Source organism: Chenopodium quinoa, unplaced genomic scaffold (genome assembly GCF_001683475.1).
Source record: "Chenopodium quinoa cultivar QQ74 unplaced genomic scaffold, ASM168347v1, whole genome shotgun sequence".
NCBI lineage: Eukaryota > Viridiplantae > Streptophyta > Magnoliopsida > Caryophyllales > Amaranthaceae > Chenopodium > Chenopodium quinoa.
The window spans coordinates 2,772,432-2,798,267 of NW_018743327.1; the positions used below are offsets into that span (position 1 = coordinate 2,772,432).

The 25,836-nt window shown below is 35.5% G+C and overlaps 1 protein-coding gene across 1 annotated transcript; it reads right to left on the minus strand.

The window, feature by feature from the left end:
• Positions 1-2,345: 2,345 nt before the first annotated feature.
• LOC110737397 lies at positions 2,346-25,562 on the minus strand. Its single transcript, XM_021917752.1, has 27 exons — positions 25,413-25,562; positions 25,073-25,333; positions 24,549-24,608; positions 24,335-24,427; positions 23,166-23,394; positions 21,018-21,124; positions 19,571-19,633; positions 19,057-19,157; positions 17,185-17,279; positions 16,351-16,371; positions 15,143-15,238; positions 14,940-15,060; positions 14,614-14,811; positions 14,248-14,438; positions 13,762-14,033; positions 12,657-12,758; positions 11,731-11,907; positions 11,119-11,307; positions 8,766-9,007; positions 8,529-8,675; positions 7,709-7,943; positions 6,061-6,189; positions 5,790-5,930; positions 3,882-3,947; positions 3,608-3,787; positions 3,380-3,439; positions 2,346-2,991 (listed from the first exon to the last, which is right to left on the minus strand). Exons 1-27 carry the CDS (start codon positions 25,416-25,418, stop codon positions 2,917-2,919), a joined length of 3,657 nt encoding a protein of 1,218 aa, XP_021773444.1. The 5' UTR covers positions 25,419-25,562; the 3' UTR covers positions 2,346-2,916.
• Positions 25,563-25,836: the final 274 nt, after the last annotated feature.

Sequence of the window (25,836 nt, forward strand, 5' to 3'; positions counted from 1 at the left end):
TTCTCCCCCCCCCCCCCACCAGAATTCAGCCCCTCCCTTAGCCCCACCAAGAACCCAACCCCATCCACCCGAAAGCCATAACCTACCTAAAAACCGAAGATGTGGTGGTTTAGGCACTCGCATCTTGAAAACGAACGGGTGTGGTGGTTTCGAGGGACTGGGCATGGGGCTCCGGTGTTTTCGAGGGGGGGGGGGTTTGGAGTTGCGGTGGTTTCAGGAGAAGGTAGGGGTGAATTGAAAATGGTGGCTTGCAGGTGGTTTCAAGAGAAGGGGGTGGGGCCGCGAGTGGTTTTGGGGGATAGGAGTGAGGTTGCCTTAATTTAATGAAAGTCCGCCTTTTTGTGTTATTAGTCTTGTATAGGTGGGTTTACATTAATTTTAGGAAAATTTGCTAACTACTATTTAAATGGCTACTTTTGAGAACAACTACCATTTAAATTTTTCTTCTTAAAAAAGTACCACAAAGTCACAAAAACTTTGAGTATTAATACCATGTTTAATTTACCGGCAAATATTTCCGATTGAGAGAGCCTAGTTTATAGAATTTCAATCAATTATGGTATAAAAACAAGATATTTCGATAATCAAACACAAGATCAATTATCTTTAATTTTACATTATAGTTGATTTAATTTCTCAATTAAATTTTGAAAGTAGTATTTATGGTCAAAAAATTGAATTAAGGGCTTTACATAATTGGGAGATATGGGGCAATTGAACTGCATTATCCAATTTAAGGTTAATGTAGAGCAATATTGTGATTTAATTTGAGTTTTTTAGAGGGAAGTTTTATAAAATATGTCCTCAAAATAGAGATTCTTCTAGAAACGATGAATGTAAGAGTGTTACTCAAACTTGTTGTGTTTTTATGGTAGTTTTTTTTTTTAAAAAAAAAAATTAAAAAAATAAATGATAATTGTTCCCAAAGTGATCATTTAAATGGTAATTATTGGCATAATTTCCTTAATTTTACTGTAAATCGACCCATTTAAGAGTAACTGTAACTATTTTAGGAGAAAATACAAGTTTATAACTGTGCTAAATTAACCAAGTTTAGCACATGGCATTTTTGTAATTAAATTACATTGGAATCTGTGCATAGCCAATAAACAATAATAAACAATACTAAAGCATCTGACATTTGCCATGTGCACAAACAAACCATCTAACAGCAACATACCAGCGTCTGTTAATGCAAATAAGGGGTAACTCTCACCCCCAACTACTGTAACTCTTACTCCCAACCACGGTAATTATACTTGAGTTAAGCTTTTACTACCTATGAAATCTCTTTTTCTCTCTCTTTGCAACTGCCATAGTACTCCATTGAAGCAACCTTGAGTTTTCTCTCTCCCCGCCATAGTACCCCATTGAAGGCCTTTGAGTTTCCTCTCCACCGTCGAATCTTGTCAACTACTCAGTTAATTATCGAATTTCAGTTTCATAATTTAGCATTACTCGTTGATTATAGAATTTCAATTTCTCAATCTAGCAACTTCAATGGAGGAGGGAAAGCACAAGAAAACAAAAAACGCCTATCCTTTAGGGTTAACCATACCCTTAATTTCTCCCGTATTCTTAGGGTTTACGTTAAATATAGCGGCGAAGCCGCGAAATGGCCGCCGGAAAAGGTGGGTTAAGGTTGGTCTATGTTAGTTGTGGTTATGGACCTTTAGCTTGGAATTTCAATGACGAACTACTTGCTTCTGTCCTTCCTTCGTTTTTCAAAGGAGGTGTTGGTTGTGGTGCTTGCTTTAAAGTTTGCCTCCTTCTTGTTAAAGTTGCTCGTGTTTCGTGGTGCAATGGTGGGTACTTGTGAGGGAGGAGAGAGAAATTCAATGGAAAGTTGAAGAAGAAGACACGTGTCGTTAAAGTCTGATGTGTTTGGGTAGGTGTGACAGCAAGTAACCATGGTTAAGCAAAGCAAGGTAACGGCAAACATAACAGCAGTTAAGTATCAATTTTGCATTGGACATTTTAACCCTTACTTTTGAAGCTGAATGGACGAAAATGCCCTGTTATAAACGGCTCAAGTTTAGCACAGTTATTAACCTGGGACTCTTATTTTAGGGTAACTTCAATCCCTTTAAAGGTATATCTTATGCAGCAGGAAGTCCAGAAGTAATGCCAAAATAATGGGACTAACGAAGATCCCATATACGAAAATTATCTAGACAACAAGGATAATGAAGATGGCCTAGTTATAGGTTGAAATTTTTGCCTTCGATCAATGAACTCTTTCTCACAAAAAAAAAAAAAAAAAAAAAAGAAGACACACATAGTATAGTAAATAGAATCGACACATGTTGAAGTAGGAAAATATCAGGCTAACCAAACGAGAAACATGCTACAAAAAATGGGTATCATAATAAAGTCAGTTGACGTCAGTTGCATATCATATGCTACAAAAAAGAATGGGTTTTACATACCTAGGTCTTGAAATGTCAACTCTACAAAACTGCATCACACTGTAAGGACTGCAGTTTACACAATCAAGATAACTATACATATGTTCTACCTACAATGTCTTTCAGTATATGATTTGGAACTCGATCACAACATGAGTTTCCATAAGACAAATCTGACTACAAACAACACCAGGGCTTCAAATAATGCAGCTCACCTAATGAGCTATACAGATAACATGTACTAAGCTTATCGGCGCAGACCAGATCAGTAGATACAAATCTAGTATCGGGTGGACACATTTTAGTCAGCAGGACTCATCAGTCAGCAACAACAATCTGCATTAACTATTATTAATAAAAGAAAAACCTTTTCCTCCAGTGAACTCTCTTTAAGCCGCAGATACAGTTACTAGTTTCTTTACATATACCACAAGGGGATAATTATGTATTTTCTGAAATACATCATGAGATGGCAATTGATTTATCCACACAAATACAGGAAAGATCATCAAGACTGATTAACATAAAGTACTGGTACTAGCCCAGCCACCTTCCCATCTCTACCAGGGCGTTTCTTTCTTACCTGCAAGTTCAGAAGTAATAGTCAGTAAGGACAATATGTGTATGTCAGAAAGTAGGAAATGTGTGCAATGGCATCAAGTCAGGTAAAGCAGAAGAGTGCTATTAATGCACAATTTCAAATCATGAGAACCTAACCAAACAGCTTTTTGACACCTCAACTCCTAAAAAAACACATTTTGTAAATAGTGACTACACCCCAAAAACTCCAAAAGCTGAAGCGGTGTTTGCCCATATAACAACCCTACATTAGAACAGCACCATATGCAAAATCGAAAACATACTCACCCTGTATTTCATCTAAAACCAGAGTCAACACAAGCATATCAAAAGCTAGGGTTTCTTTGCATGATAAAAGTTCTTAAGCAGGGAAAAAAGACATCTACACTTACAAAAAACCAGCCATCCACTTCATCCTCAATTTCAACCTCTTCGCCTGCTGTTAGATTTAACTGCATGAAATTGGGGAATGATCAATAACTAGCTGTTAAAAAAACAATAGGATTTATGCTTTGGCTGCATAAAATGACAAAAGAAAAAAATTCAAACAAAACTTAATCACTCTAATTCACCAAACGATAAGAATCCAAAATCTGAACAGGTTGCACAAGTGGATTTACCTCGTCATCCCCACCAGCAGTAAAGTCATACAGAGCAGTTCCAGGCTGAGGATTTCCAGAAGAAACTCGTTCTTCATCCTGGGATCCAAAACTATGAGATGCAGAGCCAGCTAATGGATTAACAAATGCATCATCTCTCTCAAAGGCATGTGATTCATATGATGGTGGTTCTTCTTTAATCTGAAGATGATAGAGGAATCAGTAATGCATAGCTAATAGCAAATTAAACACAACAGAGAACACAAGGGGGAAAAAAGGTTTAGTAAGCACATACCGGAGAACCATAGCCCTCATAGAGAGATGAGCTACCCCCCATGGGATACTTGTTAGACGCCTTCTCCTGCAAGTTAAAGAGTTTGTTATTCCGGATAATTGCTCACAAGGAAAGATGGTATGAAGTAAAGTTGTAAAACAGATCAGTTGGTCCAGCATATAAAAAGGTGTGCTAGGCGCAAGACGACATGGACCATGCACCTTTTCTGGTCTAGGTAAGACAATCACGGAGAGACACAACTTTTTTTTTCCCCCAGATTTTTTCCCCTTTTTTTATTCAGTGCGCTTCACTTCAATAAGAAATCCCAATCTCCTTGGTACGCCTTGAGCCGTCTACGTTATTTTGTTGGGTTGAGTTTGTTTAGTATAGCTAGAATATCAGGTTTGAAGCCATGATAATCAAATTCGTCACCTATCTAGCTGTACCCATGTTAGGATGATACTACCTGAGTTCAGACACATATTAAAGGCCAAAGTAAGAAACAAACCCCACTCAATCTCTACAAACTTAGCCTACCTCAGTCTCTTTATAGATGATATGGGATACCATCAGATTCAATTTAATCTAAAAAAAAAACACTAAATACTTCCACCATTTATTTATAGATGCAACGTCTTGCAAATTACACTATTTAAATTCTTTGACTTCTTTTGGAGATTTACAATTTAGAGAAAACATAGTCATGTGGGATCTTGCTAGTTTCATCACAATTACGCTTTAGAAATATGAACTTTTTTATACTTGTATTTATTGGTCATAAGGAATTTGATGGCTGAAGTTCTGCATAGGCTAGCGTGAAGATAGAGGGGTTACATCTCCAAGTAACGAAGACATAATATGCCGAGTAAGTATTAACTTCGAAAAGCCAAGATCTGAAAATCATGCATCAGCTCTTGTGGACGAGTCAAGGATATTACAGCTTTCACTCACCTAACAGAGACAACCTCTGGTCTATTGCCATCCTTCCACGGCTACCGTTAATTTTTTTTGTACAATGGTTGAAACACTTGCTTTAGAGCAACCCTCTCACAAGTCAGAATCCCTAAAATTAGAAGGATATCCCGTAATGAGGCTAGGGAGGGGGGCATAGGAGAAGAGTTTTACATTTAATATGGAAACCTCATTGAACATAAAATATGTCTCACTGAACTTGGAGAAGTGATTTCATTGGGAAAAAAAATCAGGTTAACAACCTATTTTCTATGTCTCTAATGACAATGAGAGTTCTTTAAGAAGGGGATCAAGATAAATGTTCTAAGGATGTGGGAGATGTGTGCTTAGATAAGGTAGTCTCTGCACAGAAATGGTAAAAGCCAATCTTATGGCTAGCAAAGAGGCAGTGAGGTAATGGATTTTCAAAGGTCGAAGGAAGTATCCGATGAGGATCCCTTGGTTAAATGCATTTATGTTTTGCAAAGTATGAGTGCACAGTGCAATCAGGGAAACAGAGCTCTACCAAAAGCATCAAGCCTTATAAATTTGGTCAGATTCAGAGAGGCTTGATAAGGCTAAATAGGTATGTTTTATGGTGATTGCAATGCATTTGATGGTTGAAGGGAAAAGTTACAGAAGAAAAAAAGGAGCCACATTAAATTTTTGATTTCTACAGTAGGCCACAGAAGAAGACCTCGTAAAGAAGGAAACATAACAAAGATGTGACGAGACTAGCCGTACTCTAAATTACCTAGGTGGAAATCACTTACTCTCTCAAATATATCTTTTAAGTAATCCTCAATGTTGAAAAAAGGGGGAATAAAAGTCAACAAAGGAGGAAATGCTGGTATTATATTGTAACTTAGACTTTTTCAGCAATTAAAAAAGAGAGAAGGAAAAAATAGCCATGAAGAAAGAGACAAAGGGAAGATATTTAGAAAAGACCAAAATTTAGTATCGACATCAATTACATACCGATGACTGTGAGCCCCCATACGATGGTTTTGAACTAAAAAGTGAAGGATAATTCATTCCACCAAAATGTGATGATATGGAGGTCCCAACTGATCCTGCTGAATCTGGAGATGATGATCCATATGACCGCGCATCTTCTTCCTGCAAAATCGTACATACAAACAAGATGTAAAATTTGTGGCAAAGGAAATGAAAAGGGAAGTTTGGAGGACTTTCTAGATAAGAGAAAATAATACTAACAATAGAATCTAGAGAATGCTCAGATGCATACCTCAAGTTCTGTGGTCTCCAGAAGTGTCTTTGCCCACATGTCATCATAACCAACAGAAGGTCGAGCAATGACGTTCTCCTCCTCAACATCTGGAGCATCGGTTCCCATCCCAGCCAGAAACTCATTAACCTAACACCATAAAGCATGCAACATTAAGGACATGGCGTCAGATGACAAAATCAGAGCATAGAATTAAGCGTACTTGATTTTGGCAATAGAAAAACTATTTAAAATGGTAACCAAAACAAAGGCAGCTTAGCATTGCAGTAGCATGGTATTAATATAAGAGGCACTATGTCAAGGACTTAAAAACCCACCAAATGTTATATTCTAGTTTCATTAAATCATATGCGAACATCCACTATGGATTATTACCTATAAAACTTACATTTCAAAATAAGTTCATTAGACCCAGAGGGAAGCTCTGGACACATTCTATTTATTACCTATGTTTAATCCCCTCAACTCTCAATATAGGACATAAGGTGTTACAAAGCATAATATCGAGTTGACTTAATAAGAAACTAAAAATTTTCAACTCATACAGAGACAGCTCATCATTTATGAAAATGCCAACAACTTGGCTACTTCTCACCACAAACCTTAATATCATAATCTAACAAACATATAGCATATCACTGGGAGGTGATCTGACAACTTGATAGTATCCGAGAGAATTAAGTGGTTGCCTATTATAAGTTTGAATATTAATATAAAGCTAAATAATAACATAAATTTCAAAGCTCAAAGGCTGTGATACTTCTATTTGGACAATGTATATTATCTTTGTGGACAGTATTTCAAGTCTATTTTCCTTGGACCTACTATAATTATCAGTATAATTTGGGGTTTATCTGATACTTACATCTAGCCTATTTTGGGCAATGAAAGTCGGATATAATTATGGTGAATGTAAATGACTGCATTTGATACATTGTTTAGCTTTTCAGATGATTTGGTCAATGGATAAACTGTATTTTAGTTTCTAATCCGTCATCGGAATTTTCTATAACATTAATAAGTCTAGTTATGGTTCACTATGCTCGAGCATTTTTAGGTATAAAATAAATAATTATCAAAGTAATAAAACATTAACATTTTATATTATTAATTGATATTATAAACAAAAATATAAGTAGATGCTGTATATATGTGCTATAGGAAGTGAGTAGAACGGCCCAGTCTTGAAATTTATTGGGCTTACTAACCCAAAAAGCTAGAAATTAACAAGTGGCTAGACATAATTTCTGACCAGAATGTGTAGGCTGTGACTTTGTCAGGATGATGTTTGTAATCGGAAAATGCAGTGTTTTTGTATATAGTAATGTATCTTGACCTGTTTGAATTAGTGTATGACATATACTATTGTGGACTATAAGAGTATAAGCTTAATAACAAAAATCTCATATTGAAAGAAGAATGGGAGTAAGTAGGAGAGAAGGTTATAAATGAAACAAGCTAGCTCATTGGCATAATATAAGAAGTCCCACATCGAAAGAGAATTGGTAAAAAAAATAGAGTGGTTATAAGAAGCAAGCTAGTTGTGGAACATCATGGCTACCTAATGTGCTTGCAGCATATTTGTCTCATCAAGCTCATCATATCTAGACCATACAGCATGAAAGACAAATACAATAATTTATCTTACTCTGTTCATTGCAGGCGCATTCTTTCCCAGCAAGCCATCGTCACCAAGGTTTGCTGCCCATGCATTGACAAGGTCATCATCAAGCCCATCAGATTCAGTAGGCGTTGCTTTGGTTTCATACATAAGGTCAGAAATCCCAGTTGCAACAGCAGGATCATTTAAACTGCTGAATCCACTTATACCAGTCGACACACTAATATTATGCTTGTTGCGGTAGATCTCAATAAGCTTTGAACTGCAATGTAATTTCAAAAGGAAGCAATGTATAACTGTCAGCATAAATAAAATAAAAAGCCAATACAGTCAGTAGCAGTCCTGCCTCATATGTCTTCCACCAACTTCACTAACACCCCTCCCCCCCGGGCGTAAACTGCAATTTTGAAACATGTATATGCAAAATTTTGACTTTTTGTACTATTCATTTGCTAAATTTGAGTACACTTTTTACATAGATATCAAACATAAACATTTATAACGTTATATGTAAAATAATGTTGGATTGGTCTCAATGTATAGTTTCAAAATATAAATTTTTAAATTTTTTATTAGTTAATGTATACAAAAATTAATGGTCAAGGTAGTGTATGGAAAGTAGAAAAGTCAAAACAGTGCATCTATTGTAAAATGGAGGTATTATAAAAAGAACAAACCCCACAGATCAAGTCAATCACAATGATAATAGAATATGGAAATGAGAATGGTCAAAGGCTGAATTATCTTTCTTTCTCGAAAGTTTTTAAATTTCTACTTGCACAAAAAAGTAGCTTCTACTAGTTAGACAGATTGAAATGCTAATTATGTCAAGAAGAGAAGAACTTACCTTGTTGGTCCCAGTGGGAGATACTTTGCTCTAGGAACATAACAAAATAGTGAAACAAAATCCAACAATCTCTCATGGGTATCATATAATTTTTTCAGTTCTTCATCAGTCCATTCCTTATTTGCATTGTCATGGGTCCTTATGTCCCTGTGTTAATAGTAGGATAGGCTCTTTGAGGATCAACAGAAAAAATTGAAAATCAAAAAGTACATACAAAAAAGAGAATTGACTTCTTACCTGATTAGATCATCTTGTGCTTTATACATTTCATCAAGCACTTGTATCATTGGACTCAAAAGAGATCCAAGTCCCGTGCCACTTGCCCCTTGATCTTCACCATTACTAACATGTAGATCAGAAAACTTCGCCTGTACTCCACCGTGAGCTAAAGCATTCAAGAACTCATAGATCTGAATCCTGTATGGCTCACCGGATCTGATAGCCATTGTCGTCAAAGCTTGCACAGCAACTATACGGATCTAATAAAAATTCCAGATAAAGGGGTTAATATCAACCTGATTTGCATATGAGATATAGAAGATTCTAACCACAACACTATATAAATATTTCCCTCATAGTTTTACTCCTTTTCTTGCCTAATCTCCTCAAAGGGTACAAGGGTGAATTGAGAATATATGAAGAACAAATCTGGCCTACCTCAGGCTGCGATTGGCTCTAGATAACTTCAATGCAGGTCAGTGTAACATATGAAGAAACATTTCAGCAACATCACTTAACAATTTTTAATTGGTTCTGGACAGTTAAGCATGAAAGATTAATCTATGGTGTAAGGTACCCATGCCAAACAGTTGGATGGATCAAGCTTTACTTCATTTTCAGAACATGTTCCTACATACAATCATCCTACTTTCAAGCATCACCCCACCAATCCAGCCTACCACCCTCACACTAACAACATCCTCATTGATCACATAACAATTAGTTCCCAGTCTTCCCACCCCACAATTATTTCTGGTTGAGTACACCTCCAGCTGGCTCCAGTGCTCAGTTGTGTCCAAATAACCCTTCCACCAGAACCAACACCACTTTAGCACAATTTTGAATTTGCAATTTGCAGTTAGGGACTCAGGGTGAATTGGGAATAAACTTCAAAAAAATTCTGGTCTTGATTATCATATTAATTTCATGATGCGGTCCATTTTTCTGAATTTTTAGCTCTTGAATTACCTCAGATTGTTACTTGGATAGTTAACACATGCTTGATTTAATTTAAGTTATTTTGGAAAGACGTTCAGTTATGGAAAAGACAGAAATAGAGGAAGAGATTTATGTGAGTGAGAAAGATAAATGATTGATTGTTGAAGGAGATTTAACGAGAAAGAAGATACGGTGTCTGTTATGAAGGCAGCCATCATTGGTGGACATAAATTATCAAAACACTGACTCCATGGTAGATTTTCTCCAGGGAGTATTATAAAGTTAAGTATTAGTTTAGGAAACTGAAATAGGGAAAATTTGGTGACAACAGGTAAATTTGAGACAAGTTAAAGCACTTAGTGCACAAGCTGAGCCCACATCTAGGGGTTTTAAGCTCTCAGTTTGGCTCATTAACACCCCTAGCCCTAGTAGGACACAACAGACCAAAAGGAAGAGAGATTGCGAGGAGGGAAAAGCAATTATGAATTTGTTCAATCTAATTTATAAACCCTAGAACTGTTACTTAGGGGCAAATTTCACCCCTGCTTCCCCCTTCTAATTTCTCTATACTAGTAGTTCGAATTATATTTAGTTTGCAAACCCAAAATTGATTTTATGTATGATGTTAAGTAAAATGGTATGGGAAGGTGGTTGAATAATGGTGGGATGGTGGAAATGGAGGTTAGGGAAAAAAAAATTAAAAAAATAAAAATAAAACCAAGGCTTTTGAAGAAGGCACATGCATTGCACGTAACAGTCAATGCTGGAATGTAGTAGTCAATGGCCTGAATCCGGTCTAAGGTCCCAATCAACAAAAAAAAAAATTGTTTTAAGGTCCAGAATGCCATTATATATATATATATATATATATATATATATATATATATATATATATATATATATATATATATAGGTCACTTGTCACAAAATGACTGATATAAAAGGCCCTTTGTAACAAATTTTCCAACAAGAAAAAATAAAATGAAAAAAGTTTATAAAATAAATTTTTTATAATTCATTATCATGTTAACTAGGGATCCTATGTGGAAAATTTTATATGATCTAAAAGCACAGCTGCGCAAAGTATGAAAACTAGTTCTTAAGACAACTGATATGAAAAAGAACCATCTTGCACACAATATTTTATATTCAAGAACTTATTCTATCATAAACTATAAAGAGATTTAAAGTTGAAAATATCACCTCATTGCAATATATAATTAAGGACACTATTTGCACACAGATTAAGAAAAGAAGAGAGAGAGTGTTTAAGTAGGCTAACACGCGGACAAAAGTAGGTTTTAGTGTAGGGTAACAGAACAAGTGTGTAAAATAATTCATAACCAAAAATGGAATAAAACAAAAGTGTTAAGACTAAAAGAAACAAGCATGTGTGGAAAGCTTAAAGAACATTAAGGAACAAAGGTAGTACCTCCCAACTGCCATTAAAGGCACACCTTTGAAGTCGAGTCAAAGCAGTAGCGAGTGTGGGGTTACGAGAACTTGCTGCTGCAACCATTTTATCAGCATCCAACATCATTAATGCAGTACCTGGGGGTGTTGCTGATTCCCAAGCATATTCAGATGCGGCATAGTTTGCATTTTCGCCAAGAAACCATACCTGTGCAGCTAAAGTTCAGAAAACATACAACAATCTAATAAAATACTTCCTCCATTTTTTTCAAGTGCTTCGGTTTGACCGACACGTAGTTTTAGGGAAGTGAGTTGAATGGAGTAAAATATTACGTATGTAGGTATTGTTGGGAATCAAAAATAATAATTATAGAAAAGAGAGTAGGGTAATAGTTGATTAAAGGATGTGATAGAAGAGAAATAATAAAAAACAGTAGAGGTGGGAACCATGTGCGGAGAGAGGTACAATAATATATAAGAGAAGATGTCATAAAAAGGAAGTAATGCATTTAAAAAATGGCCGATTAAGGAGAGTGATGATGCCCTTAGGGAAAAAAATGGAATTATAATTCATGAATTTTCAAAATTAAGGAAAGAAAATTCACTAGAAACTTAAAAATGTAATATTCACCGCTGCTTGGACTAATCTTTGTAAAGCCAAAGCTGACTTTGGATCAGAAGCTGATACTCTGTCCACAGAAGTGATGCCAGCCATTGAACCTGGCTGTGGAGGAGGTAAATCGAGGACGATGGTCACTGCTTCTAAAGCAGTGTGTTTGCCATCTGGACCAGCCCCCACAAGGCAAGTCTGCAAATATATAGGAATATTAGCTCCACTATTTTTCCATTTCAGCTACTTAAATTTTAAACATCGAACATCAAAGACAAAATAAATCACATAATATCTAGAGAAACCAAGTGGATCTCACTCAGACCAAAATAAAATGACACTATTCCCTTGTAGGGGTCCGAATTTGGCGAGTCATAATTAAGGTGCAAGCTTCCAGGAAACTTGTATTGAAGCCCTGGTATATGTGGAATTGTTGACATTAGAAGTCTTAGTACAGTTCTCTATATTGAATAAAAGAATGAATTAGCAATTGAGAGAATCCACTTCATGTGTTGTGTTATCATCTTATTTCACTTATTTAAAGACATAAATGCATATGAATTAATTAAAAGGCAGTAGGTCTGGTTATAGGCAAATAATTGCTACCTTTGTCAAAATTAAGTTTTAGGACTAATAAGTTCATATTTTAAATTTAGGATTAGGCTAATATGTTAAAATAAGTTTGAACATTGTTGATAAAACTTCAGGGCTAATAAGTTCAAATAGGAGAAATTTAAGAAAAAATCTCAACCTCTTAGATTCAACCATTGCTACCAATTAGGGGTGGCTCTAGAAGCATAAGAATATGGCATTTCTTTCAGCTATACAATAGCAGATCAATTAGAAAGAGATTGTATGACTGCATGGGAATTACTCAAGAGTCAAAACAAATAAGTGCAGTATTTTAATTAAGCAACTTGATTGCTGGGAAGAATGCTTGAACTTACTTTCCATAAAAGTTGTAGCACGTCTGCATCAATCTTTCCAGGAACCTTTGTGGCGAAAATCCTAGCAATTTCTAGTAGAGTTACAGCCATATCTGGAGTTGCCTGTAGTCATGAGAATTAAAAGTACCAGAATAAGCAAAATGTTTAATAATGTCAGCTACAACTACAGGGCAGTAAATTAAAATCGTGATCATGTGTGACAGAATACAGAAGCACAAATAGCTAAAAATTGAACCTTAATGTTTTCTTCCGACCAGTATTATGAATCATGACCATAATTATTGTTTTACAGAAGCAAAGTACAGTCCACTTCAATACCAAAATTTATTACAATAATAGGGCACTGGCGAATATAAAAAGAATGTATCTTCTATTATCTGCATCCTACTATGCACTAATCACATTATTTCAAATCTGCATCCAAAACCAAGGCAGCCTAGAGATGTTGGCACCAAACCTTTCACAAACAATTTACATGACAACCACCAACCCCAACGCTTGAATTTTTGCTCCTGGTAGCACAATAAAAATCATGCTCCAAACTAAAGATTCTTTCCACTATACTTGCATGTCCATTTCATTAAATATAAATACGTTTATAAAAATATAAAAAATAAAAAAGGTTCTCCAACCCACTATTGGCAAGCTGACTATACTTTTGACCTTTTACCATGCTCCTTAGCCATGTGGCACATTGGGAGAAACCATGTTCACATCCTGTCTTTAAATTTGTTTCATTTTCAGAGCAAAGCGTATTATTAAAAAAAAAAAGGGTTATTTATGTTTCACGATCTACTCAAAATAATATTGGAAATATATCATATAAGTTCGTTCATCAGAATTACCACGTGGCCAACGCCACCAAATAGATATCATTTCATGAAGCAGATAATATGGAACAATCACTTGCAATAACTGAAGTTATAAGATAACTAAACTGTGACTAAGGTCCATTATTGCATCTAAATGAACAAAACAAATAGTTTGAACCGCCAGAAACATATAAGTCGCAAAATACAAGAAATAGACCTCAAACATACGTGATACTAATCGGTATTAACATGGTAAAATTTCCTTGAAGGCGGTATAGCATAAGATTTCTAACCTTGAACCGAGCATGGAGAGTCAGCAAAACATCATTCAACAGTGCTGCTGGCCATGCAGGATCTGACAACTCTGATGCAATGATGGATTTTAATTCATCAAATGATTCATGAGGACTTTGCATCCAGATCAATGCTTTGATTACCATAGCACGGACATAAACACATTCACAGGCTACTGTTGTCCGCACTATTTCCATTAATGAAGCTAATAAGCTTGCTATTGTATCCCTTGCACCAGTTCCATTTGAACCAGAAGTTGTTCTTCTAATACCTGGTTATTTATTGGGATATGAAAAGACTTTTGCCCATCAGCATAAGCGACATATTAAGGACAACATAAAAAAAAAAAAGAAATTTTGATAAAGAGTGTCAACTTTGATGGCTTGAAAGTGCAATTCAATGAAGACGCATGAGGGAATCACGAGGCATGTGCAAACATGACCTCCACAAGATGTCCAGAATTAAAAAATGCAATACAGATCTACCTTCAGGATGGGAGCTGTCACTAACATCAGGATCATCTTGTGTATCAGAAAATGTATTAACGTAGTCACGTTCATCAATATCCTGTAAACCAACAGAGATAGCTGCAGCTCGGCTTTTTCCCATTTCCTGTACAACCCTTGCAGCAGCATGCAATACAGGCCTTGAGAAACTACGGAAAGCACTCTCCAGCCTGAAGCAAAATACGAAAACATGATCCAAATAGATGGGCAGACCACAGGCAAAATTTATCAGCAAGTATATTTAAAAGACAGTCAATATAATGATTCTGGACTAAAAATTCTTACAAAACTAGTTGACTTATTTGCGGAGTTAGAAGGATTACTGGGAGAAGGGAAAATTCCTACCTTCTCATGACAAGTTTAATAAGGGGCTGAGGACGCCTTGTTTTCTTCGATTTGTCTTTGGCTGACTTTGGAGGGAGCACATCTTTAGCTTCATCCTTGGAATCTTTCTTAGATTCTTTTGACAATACAGATGGTGCATCAGGCAGCTTCAAGATCTCTCTAGTCAAACGATACCATCCAGCAGCTCGTTCTTCAGTCCTACAGAGCATAAAGCAAAACATGAATAGGGAAATCTTTTTTCAGCTAGAGTATTCAGGGGAGGCAATTTCAAATGGCATGAAAGATATACAAAGGACAGAAGAAAAGAAGTGTTTACTGATTCAGACCTTTCAGAGTTGTCATATTTTCCCAAAACACACAGGATAGCCTCAAAGCAAACTCTTTCACTTGGATCAAGGAGAAGTTGATAGAGCAGTGAATTAAACTGAGTTTTAATATCAGGCCTTTCTGCATATAAACCATTAGCATGGAAACCATCAAGTCACATATTACTATAAATATTACTGCAACAGGATATGCAATCCCTTACCATCTAGAGCCCGTGCTCTTGAAACTGTATGGCACAATTTTGCAAGGGCAACTCTAGCAAGCACATCATGCAAATGGAGAACATCATGAAGTGCACCTGGTTCATAAACATTTATATTATTAGTTTTGCAACATAAATAACATTTTAAAACGGGAAAAAGATCATCAACATTTTAAACACCTGGTTCAAATGATCTTGAGAGGACCAGATTCACTGGTCTTCTCAAGATCATCAATTTAAGAACATGTTAACCATGCTTTGTGTCATTAAAATAGTAACCATAGAAAACCCCTATACTGTAGCAGCAAATGGAAAGCCAGAATGACTATTCATTCTGCAAAGTCCATAATCCACTTAATCCTACTCTAATATTATGCCAATCTCCAAGAAGGTTTCCTTCTGTGTCTTCTACAATAATCTAATTTGGCATAAGATAATTTCATCTAACTGATGATTGATATCGGATAAGGCCAACTTCACATCACACAATATTAGTTTCTTTACATTAAATATGATATCTAATGGTAAAGATCACATAAAAGTATAACAAGAATAGTGACAATAGCTACCAGATTGCTACTACCACAAACATATATAAATAAAGGATTTTTTGTCAGAAACAACCTAATTAAACCAAGATTTTATGAGAAACTAAATTGTTGTAAGAAACTACCTAATAAAAGGTAAAACGTTGTAAAATACTACCTCTAGCCAGATTTTCACCATTGACCTAATTTTCCAGCGTTGAGCCACCTCAAAACACCCCTGATACCACCATGAGGATTGGTATTCAAGGTGATAATGTTATTTTTGGGGTGGTTGGGGGAAATTCCGAGTTGGTGGGGGTAATTTCAGGCTACGGGTGGTGGTTTTTGGGGTAAGAGTTGGTGGTTTTGGGATTGAAGGGTGGTTTCAATGCGGCGGAGGTAGTTTCTAGTTGGTTATGTTGGTTTTGGGATGAAAGTAGTGGTTTCAGGGGTGTTTTGAGGTGCGTAAACGGTGGAAATCCGGTTGAAGGTAGTATTTTACAACATTCTACCTTTTATCAGGTAGTTTTTGACAAAAACAAAAAATCCATAAATAAATAAACTACTAAGTAAACTAGCCAAAAAAGGAAATACTTGTAGAAAATATAAAAAAAATAATAAAAACTAAGTAAATACTAATAACGCTGCGAAGCAGTCCATGTTTACAAACTACCAACATACCTCCAGATGCAATTTGCTTTCCTGCATAAAAAAAAAAAAAAAAAAAAAAAAAAAAAAAAAAAAAAAAAAAAAAAAAAATCTCAAGTGTCAGATACTCAGATAGCCCAGGCCCACAAAAGGTGACAGCACTTACTTGCAAGATCATTGTAACCAACAAATCCCTTAATTGCAAGAACTAAAGATAGATGCCAGAAAAATATTACAACCTTAAGATTATATAAACTTAAGTTGATCATGTCCAAAGGATATTTCTTCATCATATATACAAGTGGCTGCAGATTGCAGCTGCCAGTCAGCCAGAGTGCTAATGTGGATGTTTGTAGTAAGAAATTGAAGTACAAGGACATTGATTGTGCACATCAGCAACAGACACAAGGCAGCAAATCATTTAAAGAATGACTTAACAAAAACTTAAATCGCGGCCACATTTTCCACACAATCTAAAGCATATTAAGCAACTATATTCAAAGAATCATACTAATATAATCTCACAATTAGCATGAACACAAATCCTATCTTCTTCCCTTCCCCTAAACACAATCTTCTTTGACAGAGATCATAAAACAGCTAGAGTCCGTCAATCTAAAACAACATGACACCTGGCTTACACAGTTACACTCATGAGTAAAGGAATCAGGATCACACGTACAAATTACAAATACTCAGTAGGCAGTGTACTCTGAATTAAAGCAAGAATATTAAATATGAATGTGAGAACAGTATCTACAATTGACAAGAAAGAACACAAATCCTAAAAATAAACAGGCACATAGTAATCTAAAGGTCACATTTATTCAAGTTTACCAGAATATGTCACAGAACTGCATGCTTTACCTAATGTCATTGCAACAGCATAAGGGTCTTTAGCTGCTAGGTCAGATAGTATTCCCAAAGAGTGTCTCACAGCAACAGGATCAGCAAATGAAATCCTGCAAGATTCAAAACTTTTTACTCTTTCACATGAAAAAGAGAATAACTATCCAACATAATTTACAAAGTAACCTAAGTAACTTAAATCTCCAAATTAGAGCAAATCACTACAAATATATTTGTTGATTACTTGATTCCAATTCTACTACATCACAGAACAACCATAAATACAGTAGCCCACGGTAACTTCTTCTTAACAAATCAAAGTAGGACTCCCTAGTCCACATGGCTCATGCAATGCAAACAACTTCCTTCAAAGATATTTGCCACCTGGTGGTAGCAAACTTCACACTGACCAGCAAAGCAGATAAATATCTGACATGATAGCGATTAGCAAACTACACCCTCAGTTTTAAAAGCATACCAATTAGCATTGCTCCTACCCAAACCAATAGTCCACACTATTCACAACTAGGGGTGAGCAAAAAATCAGGGTACCCTTTATCAAAACCGGAATCTGTTAGGAATGCAATAGGTTCTGATTCCGGGTAGTAAAATGGAGAACCAAATGGAGAACCTGTAACAGGTTCCGCTTTAGGTTCTCAAATTTTTGGAACTGGAACCTTTAGGGTACCTTGTAACCTAATAAAAGTAACACTTAAGCCCATATCATACATCAATTCAAGCCCAATTTTTAATAAATAAAAATTCAATTAATAATTATAAATAATTAAGTTTGCAAAACAACTATTTTTGGTTGTATTTGCAAGTTGTAAAAGTAGTAAATTTATGACCCTAAATCGGAACTAGAACTTGCAGGTTCCGGTTTCGATTCCCATTTTCCAGGGACATATTCAACACGTTCCGGTTCCGGTTCTCGTTTTGAGGAACCTGTGCAACAGGTTCCGATTCTAGAAATTTTAGCAGGGTACCCTCACCTCACCCCTATTCACAACCTTAAACAAACCGTAGCTTCCAAAATAAATATCGATGAATTAGGATTCAAAAGATAAAGAGTCTAGGTAAAGCAACTCAAATAAGACTAATATACAAGAAATAGAAAATGCCCAAGAAACCAACACTAATATCAGTACAATCAAGATCTATCTACCTAAATATAGTGAAACCCGAATTGTCGATCATCAAAATAAGCTCCTCTATAGATTTGGAAAAATTGACGGTTACCATATTACCTAGCCTTCTCTTAACTTCCTGTACTTTTATCTATTCAAGCATTTAGCTTTCTCATCAAAAGTTGGTGGTCAATCGTTTGCTTTTCGGGTAGTGACAAACAATGTTTTAATGTTCGTAGGGGTGCCACTCATATTTCTAAGCTGAAGAACTGCTCACTACCTTACTAGATTCCACTAACGTTGATTCAACTAGCACTTGTAAAAATATGAGATAAAAATGAAACCGGACAGGCCTTGAGTTAAAATGTTTTCTCCTAATCAAGCAATAATTCATCATTCAGTGGAAGAGAGATCACTGAAAAAGACAGTGTCGTCCGACAAAAGGGAAATTTCACTGGTGGATGCCAAGAACGCTGATTAGTGGATTAATAATGTGTTTCAAAGCAAAACAAGGTTTTGCCAATGTTTGTACTTTTGTAATCAACACAATTGTCATTTGTCCTTTGTAATCAACAGCAAAGAAATTTAATTAATCGACTTTCAATTCAATTTAGTTCAAGGGAAAGAGTCAAGCTTTACTTCCTAGTACTTTTTTAACACTATAAGAGTTGGATAATATGGAACAACAGGGATACATTCTGAATTACTTAGACTAGATAATTAAGTTAGTTAAGTAAAAATCAATAATCAAATAAAAGCTTACCCCTGTGCAGCTCGATTCAGGAACACAGGATTTCCTGGGTCTAAAGGAAGTCTTCTCAATGCGCTCAGGGCAGCATATTGCAAATTACTCCGGACAATGAACTACAATTCAAATTCAAAGCAAAACCTTCGTTTAACATAGCAAAATACTTTCTCGATCCAGAAAATTTCATCGAATAACAAAATACAGCTTTGATTTACAAGAATTGAGGGCAACGACTCTGAGTATCTTGAGTAAAAGAAACCAGCATGCCATTTACTCTTCATATCATAAAAAAAAACCAGGAAATATCCCCCACAAAATAGCACCTAAATGAAACAAGGAAGACTTGCTCTATCCTACAACCTATTAATCCCGCTAAGATAACTGCAACTGCATCACCACTCCAATGCATCAGTCACAAAATTTTCCAACTCACTCAAAATTACAATTTTTAATATGCATGAAAAGACCACTATGCAAATCACTACATAAAAAACTTGAAGAGGGGCCTACATAAGTTCATAAGCAGTACCTCCTTATCACCACCTTTTGTCCCAAATATTCCCTTTTTTGGTTTGTTGGGTCCATCTGCAACCTGACAATTAGAAAAAAATGCAGGAAATTTTTTTAAAAATTAATACATAAATAAACATTAAAAAAAACCATAAAAAATTGTGTTTGCATGGTGATGAAACAAACTCAATAAAATTCTAGGAAAAGATTGAATTTCAGGATACTCCAAATCAGAGATGCAAAAAAGAAAGAGGCAAAATCATTAAGGGCACTCTTTAATAGACTTTGTGTGTTTGCATGTAATGACTAATACGAGTATGAAATTGGGCTGCCTTACCCCAACTTGTCACCCCATTCGGTAGTCTATGATGGTAATAGATTTATTTTGTAATGTTGTTAGGTTAGACTTGTGCAAGAGTCCATAGTTATGGCTGTCCTCCCCCCCCCCCCAACCCCCCAACCAACCACCCTCCCCGTATCATCTTTTTTAGGGCATACCTGGATTACTTGTTAATGGGGTGGAAAAATCAAGAGTAATAAACTAGAAGTTTTTAGAACCCTAGAGCAGGATTAAATGCTGTTCCCTGAAAATGAGGGTAAGAGTTACCAAGGCCCCTAGGGTAATCATTCCTCCCATACCAACTCTATTTCTCTCTTCCCATCCCTCACTTCCTCCTTCCCTCCCAACCTACCTCCACCACCACTTCATCTCAATTTCCAATGAGCTCGTTGCCAACATGAATAATGTTGACAAACTTCAAGTCTTTGATGGTAGGAAAATAAATTCAACTGCCATGGAGTAATATTTTGCGAGGTTGGGGCAAGATTTACGATGGTATGTGGGTTGGTTTGCAAGGATGGGGTTGGTTTGCAAGGATGGGGTTTGTGAGGTGTTGGGTTTTGTTACTAGTGGTGTAGCTGTGTAAAATCGAAGGGAGAAATATCTTACCTGAGAAATATTGTCAAACTTGAAGGACAAGAAGATTAGCTTCTTAATAGTTCATTAGTTCCTTCGGTTAAACTTTCCCCGTTAACTTTTACTCCTTTAATTAGTCAAGGAATCTAGGGATTCCCTAAAAGATAATGGATGTTTATGAAGAAAACACATGCTTGGAGGGAAGTTTTGTTACCATGGACATTGGCATGGGACTTCCCTCATAAAATTACATATAAAGCTACCTACCACTTACTACCGCCTAATAAATGGAAAGTTAAAGGGATATAAAATAGGTTAGTAAAACTCTATTGCACACAATTTGGCTTTCATTAACAATACCCATATCATAATTTTTTTAAACTCGAGACTTTGAGCAGCCAGTTCATCACTTTTTAAAAGGATCAAAACCATGGATATATCAAAACTTAAATCTGCAAATTCACTCCAGACTATAGCTTATCTAGTCACACGTGAAAGGAAGCTACACTTGGATCTACTTTTTAAAGACTGCAGTAGAGCAGAGACAAACCTTGTCAAGAATTCCAAAGACAATTTCATACACTTTCATAAGAATTTCAGAGTTGCTCGATGGAGCATATGTAAGAGCCTTCAATGCTTGTAGTCTTCGTGCATGAACTTTAACAAACAACAAATACAAAGGTCAGATGGCAAGACAAATCAATCGAGTGAGGATATAATTTAGTACATCAATTTCCAATGTTAATTCATCACAAAACAAGATTACAATCTTGCTTTAGTGGAACAAAATTTGGTTTGGAGACCACTAATTATATACTATGATGCTCTTAGTCAGATACAACTAAAGCATAGATAAGAAAGTCAGACTTGGAAAATGTTAATAGCAAGAAAACTGGGGCAAGTTCAAGAAGTGTCCAAATTTTGAATATGGACAAGACAACAATATAGACCCTACAATTTTACATCAACCCCTTCTCAGTCCCCCCTCCCCCCCCCCCCCCCAAAAAAAAAAAAAAAAAAAAAAAAAAAACCTCCATTTCTGTATACTTGCAACACTTTTCTTTTCAAGCTTCCCGATGCATTATTTCATTTGTTTATATCTTTAATTAGCAATATGTAAAAATTATAAATGTACGATATTAAAATAGTGTGTAAACCGAGACGAATCTAACAAGATCCCACAAGACTATATTTTTTCTTACCTATAAATCATCGAAGCTAGACAAAGTGGAGTACATGAATAGTATAAAAGTCAAACTGTTGCAAGTATAAAGAAACGGAGGAAGTATGTTTTTCTAAATTAACACATAAGTTCAACAATCCTGTCTAGCTTAAGGGCGTATGGTGTGGATTTGGAATCATATATAAGGTTTAAAACTTGATTCTTGGTACGATGTGTTTGGTTCCATTCGGAATTGAACATTTTTCTATTTTGGTTTATGCCTGAATGTTTGGCATCATCTCCCCCTGAGTTTCAGACCCCGTCACTTTGGGGATTTGAGGTATGGGTTTAAAATTTGGAATTTTTCTCAAACAAACACAGTTACACAAGGTTTGAGCTTCAATCATTTTAAACCCATACCTAATACATGAACTCTGTGAAATAAACACCCTCTTAGCAAGTTGCTGCAACTTTCAATCAACATCCAATTTAAGTTGTAGACTTGCAACCCAAGTTTTAATGCCATAATTCAAAAGCTTGATGGATCAAAAAGAATTTTAAAATGAAAACCCAATAAATGATGCTTGTCTACTAGTTGGCATATTAGTTTGTTCACAAAGGCACTACTAATCAATTAGAGGAAAAGAATAAATATTAGGGACATCATGTCTGCAACTATATTATATGTAAATCAACTCAAGGAATCAACCATATCAAAATCAAAAACTTCCAAAAGCAATGGCAAACATAGAAATTATACAAATCATTGTTCAAACATATAACACTGTTATATTATTCTACAAAAGACACCCTCCATTCATATGATATAAGGCCATCAGAGTAGCATTACAAATTTACAGTTAGTAGTTTTCTACAATAGTCATATCGTGTCCTTATAAAATTTATAAAAGGGCAAGGAACAAACTTTTTACCTGTTTTTTGACTAACCAAGTAGCCTAAGAATATAAGTAATTTTAGTATCTCTACCTTATAAAAAGTTTAAGAAAACTCTTATGAATACTGCATGGATATTTATATCCCTAAAAATGCTCTTGTACATATTTGTCCCCATTTGATTTCAAAAGTCTTATAATTGTCTCTCGAATTCCCTATTGATTTAAAAAGTTATGTTTTTTCAATATTTAAATCCATCTTTTACTCTCTCTATTTCTTATTATTTTAATTTACCTATTTAGAATTTTTTAGACATTTATATTTCTACACTGAACTCAATATCTTTTTACCGTTTAATCACTAAATCAAAGTAGCTAAGCTAAAGTTTAAAACGGTACACAAATACACAACATCCAACACATTTATCGTTTATATGCAAATAGTTTTAATAAAATATTTCACAAATGGGCATAGGGCATAAAGAACATCGATAACAATTCTTCTCCAAAAGACTAGTATACCGCGTGCGCTTAGTAAATATAAAATCTACAAAGAAATTCTTGCAACTACTCCAATAATTGGAAACCAAACAGCTTATCAAATACAAGATTATTTAGGACAAATGGAGAAAAGATCACTCACACTCAACATCTTCATTTAATGACTCCGTAGTAAGTTGCTGGCTTATTCTCGGAACAACATCTGCTCTAGTAACCCCACCAACAGCATCAATATCAGCTAAAGCATCCCAATTAGGAGTTGGTATGCCACCACCTGTACCTAGACCTTGTGAACCAGTATCTGATAATATTCTTGCCAAGTAATAATAGACGTATCGTAGAACATTTCTATCTTCACACTGCTGAAGAAGCTGCCAAATTTATAGCAAAGAGAACAGTAACTATTAGCTAACCAGCAACGTGCCCATATACAGAATTTAACAGAAATCACAGAAGTCAAATTTCTTAGGATATGATCATATAGTCATGTTGTCAGCAATACTTCTTGAGTTTGAAAAAGGTTATGTTTTAACCAGAAAAAAGAATACAGTAGATTATACACAACGATATCAAAATAAAAATATTAAATTTGATCACTCACCAATCACAAAAGCAAACATATACCACCAAGCATAGGAAATTATCCATTATTACTCGCTCTTAAATTAAAGTAGTGCAAATAATGTCAACCAAATGATATGGGAAACACACAGGCAAGCACAGACAAACACACATGCAAAGCAACAATGGACACAATAGAGGACTTGGTGCCAAGGACACCAAAAAAAAGATATAGATACTACAAAGAGAAGCTAGATTCTAAGCACAAAGTCATACTACCTTTGGTTCAAATAAGTGCCTCAATTTGATCGTCACATATGCCAATGTGGAAGTTTGAGCAATAACATCTTTTATTATAAATAAATATATATAATAAAATACATTGAGACGATTCCAACAAATACTCAAATGACTGTTCAATCTTATGTATAAAGTACCAACATTGCTGAAAGTGGTGTATGTGAATAGTGCACAAGTCAAATTGGGCACTTGAAAAGAAACAGAAGGGGCATGAAGGATCATATCCTGAAAAACAGTTTTGTTCAGAGAGCCATGCCTACGTATTTCCCCAAAATTTCATTTTTTTAAGAGTAAAACAAATCTCATTCAATAGGAAAAGTAAAACTAGGTTGCCATACATAACGATGCAGCTAAATTCACCTGTAGACATACAACAGAACTCTTTAACGAAAAAAAATTTGTGGCAATTTTTGTTTCGTGCAAAATATCGAAATCGGAAAAAGAACTTACCATAAGAAGGGACGGAGCCAATGAAGGATCAACAGAGTTATACACAGCAAGCTTTGGAAATACATGATTCACCAACTGCTTCTGGGAATTTTTCTACAAGAGAAAACACAAACAAAACAACAGAATAGAACATACTTAAGAAAGGCGAATAGGAAGGGAAACACAAGCACCAAACATATGGGTACAAAGTAATGCACTAAAACAAAGTACATACTTGATCAGATGTAGCTGCTAGTTCATGTATACTCCTTGCAAGTTGGGCATATGAAACTGGCTGCAAAATGCAATCAACAAAGACAACAACAAGTCACTATTATTTAACAATAATAATTGTGATGAATATCCAAGAACAAACACTATCAACATATTGCAAGACAAGTTAGACATTCCCTTATAGCCTAAAATATCGCGAAAAATGAAACTTGTTGAATTTCACCTCAGAATCGGAAAAATGGCACAAACTTTCCATTTCACCTCAACAATCTTACACTACAATAAAATTTCTCAACAATCAAATCCATCAATACTACTCATTACACCCAAATTAATCATCTATATTCGTATTTATATCAACAAATCAAATTACAATTCTAATTCTAATTCTAATTAAAGCAAAATTCAGAAAAATCAAAGTGGAGCAAATGTGACTTTTCTTCATTAATCATCTAATTTCGTAAATTTATCAACAAATCAAATTACAATCCTAGTTAAAGCAAAATTCAGAAAAATAAAAAATACCCTTTTCTTCTGCTTTTGGGGCAAGATATTAGCACGAACAGCTCTAGCAGCAGAAAGTGTATCGTGCTGTATAGATGTAAACGTATTCTTCTTTGATTTGCGATCAGTAACCGGTTTTCCGAGCGACGAAGGCGGCGGCATCGTCGTAGATGGAGCCATTTGCATTGGCGCAGTTGTAGCCGACGAAGTCGAAGAAGGTGGAGGTGCCGCCGCCTTAGGGTCCGACGTCATGAGATCCATCAGCGTCATGCCGGACGAATCCTGGAAGAAGAGAGAGAGAGAAAGTGAGAAAGTGATGCAATTGAAGTTGTTGAAGAGGAGAGAGATCTGAGAGAATTACCGCCATTTTGGAGGTCAAGTTAGAATTTGTGATATTTCAGGAAGAAGAGATCACAGAAGGTGGATTCAGAGGAGACGGCCTGATCGCCGGCGACCTCAAGTCTGATGTTTCTCGCCAATTTCAGCTTTTGTTATATTTCACTTCATTTTAATTAACTAGAATGTACCCACGCTAAAACACGAGATATAGAATGAATAGGGCCTCACTCTCTTGAAAGAGAATTACAAGAGATTTTCTAGTTCTACACGGTTATTTGTGAGAACTTCTTTAGTGCGGAAGGGTTAGTTTCTTAATTATACATTGTTTGTTTTTCATGTTTTTAGTTATCTTGGTATAATGGTATTGCAGTGGTTGAGTTGTTGTTTGCTTATGTTTCTATGTTATTCCCTAGTGGAGTGTTTTTTGTGAGACTGAGTTGTGCGAT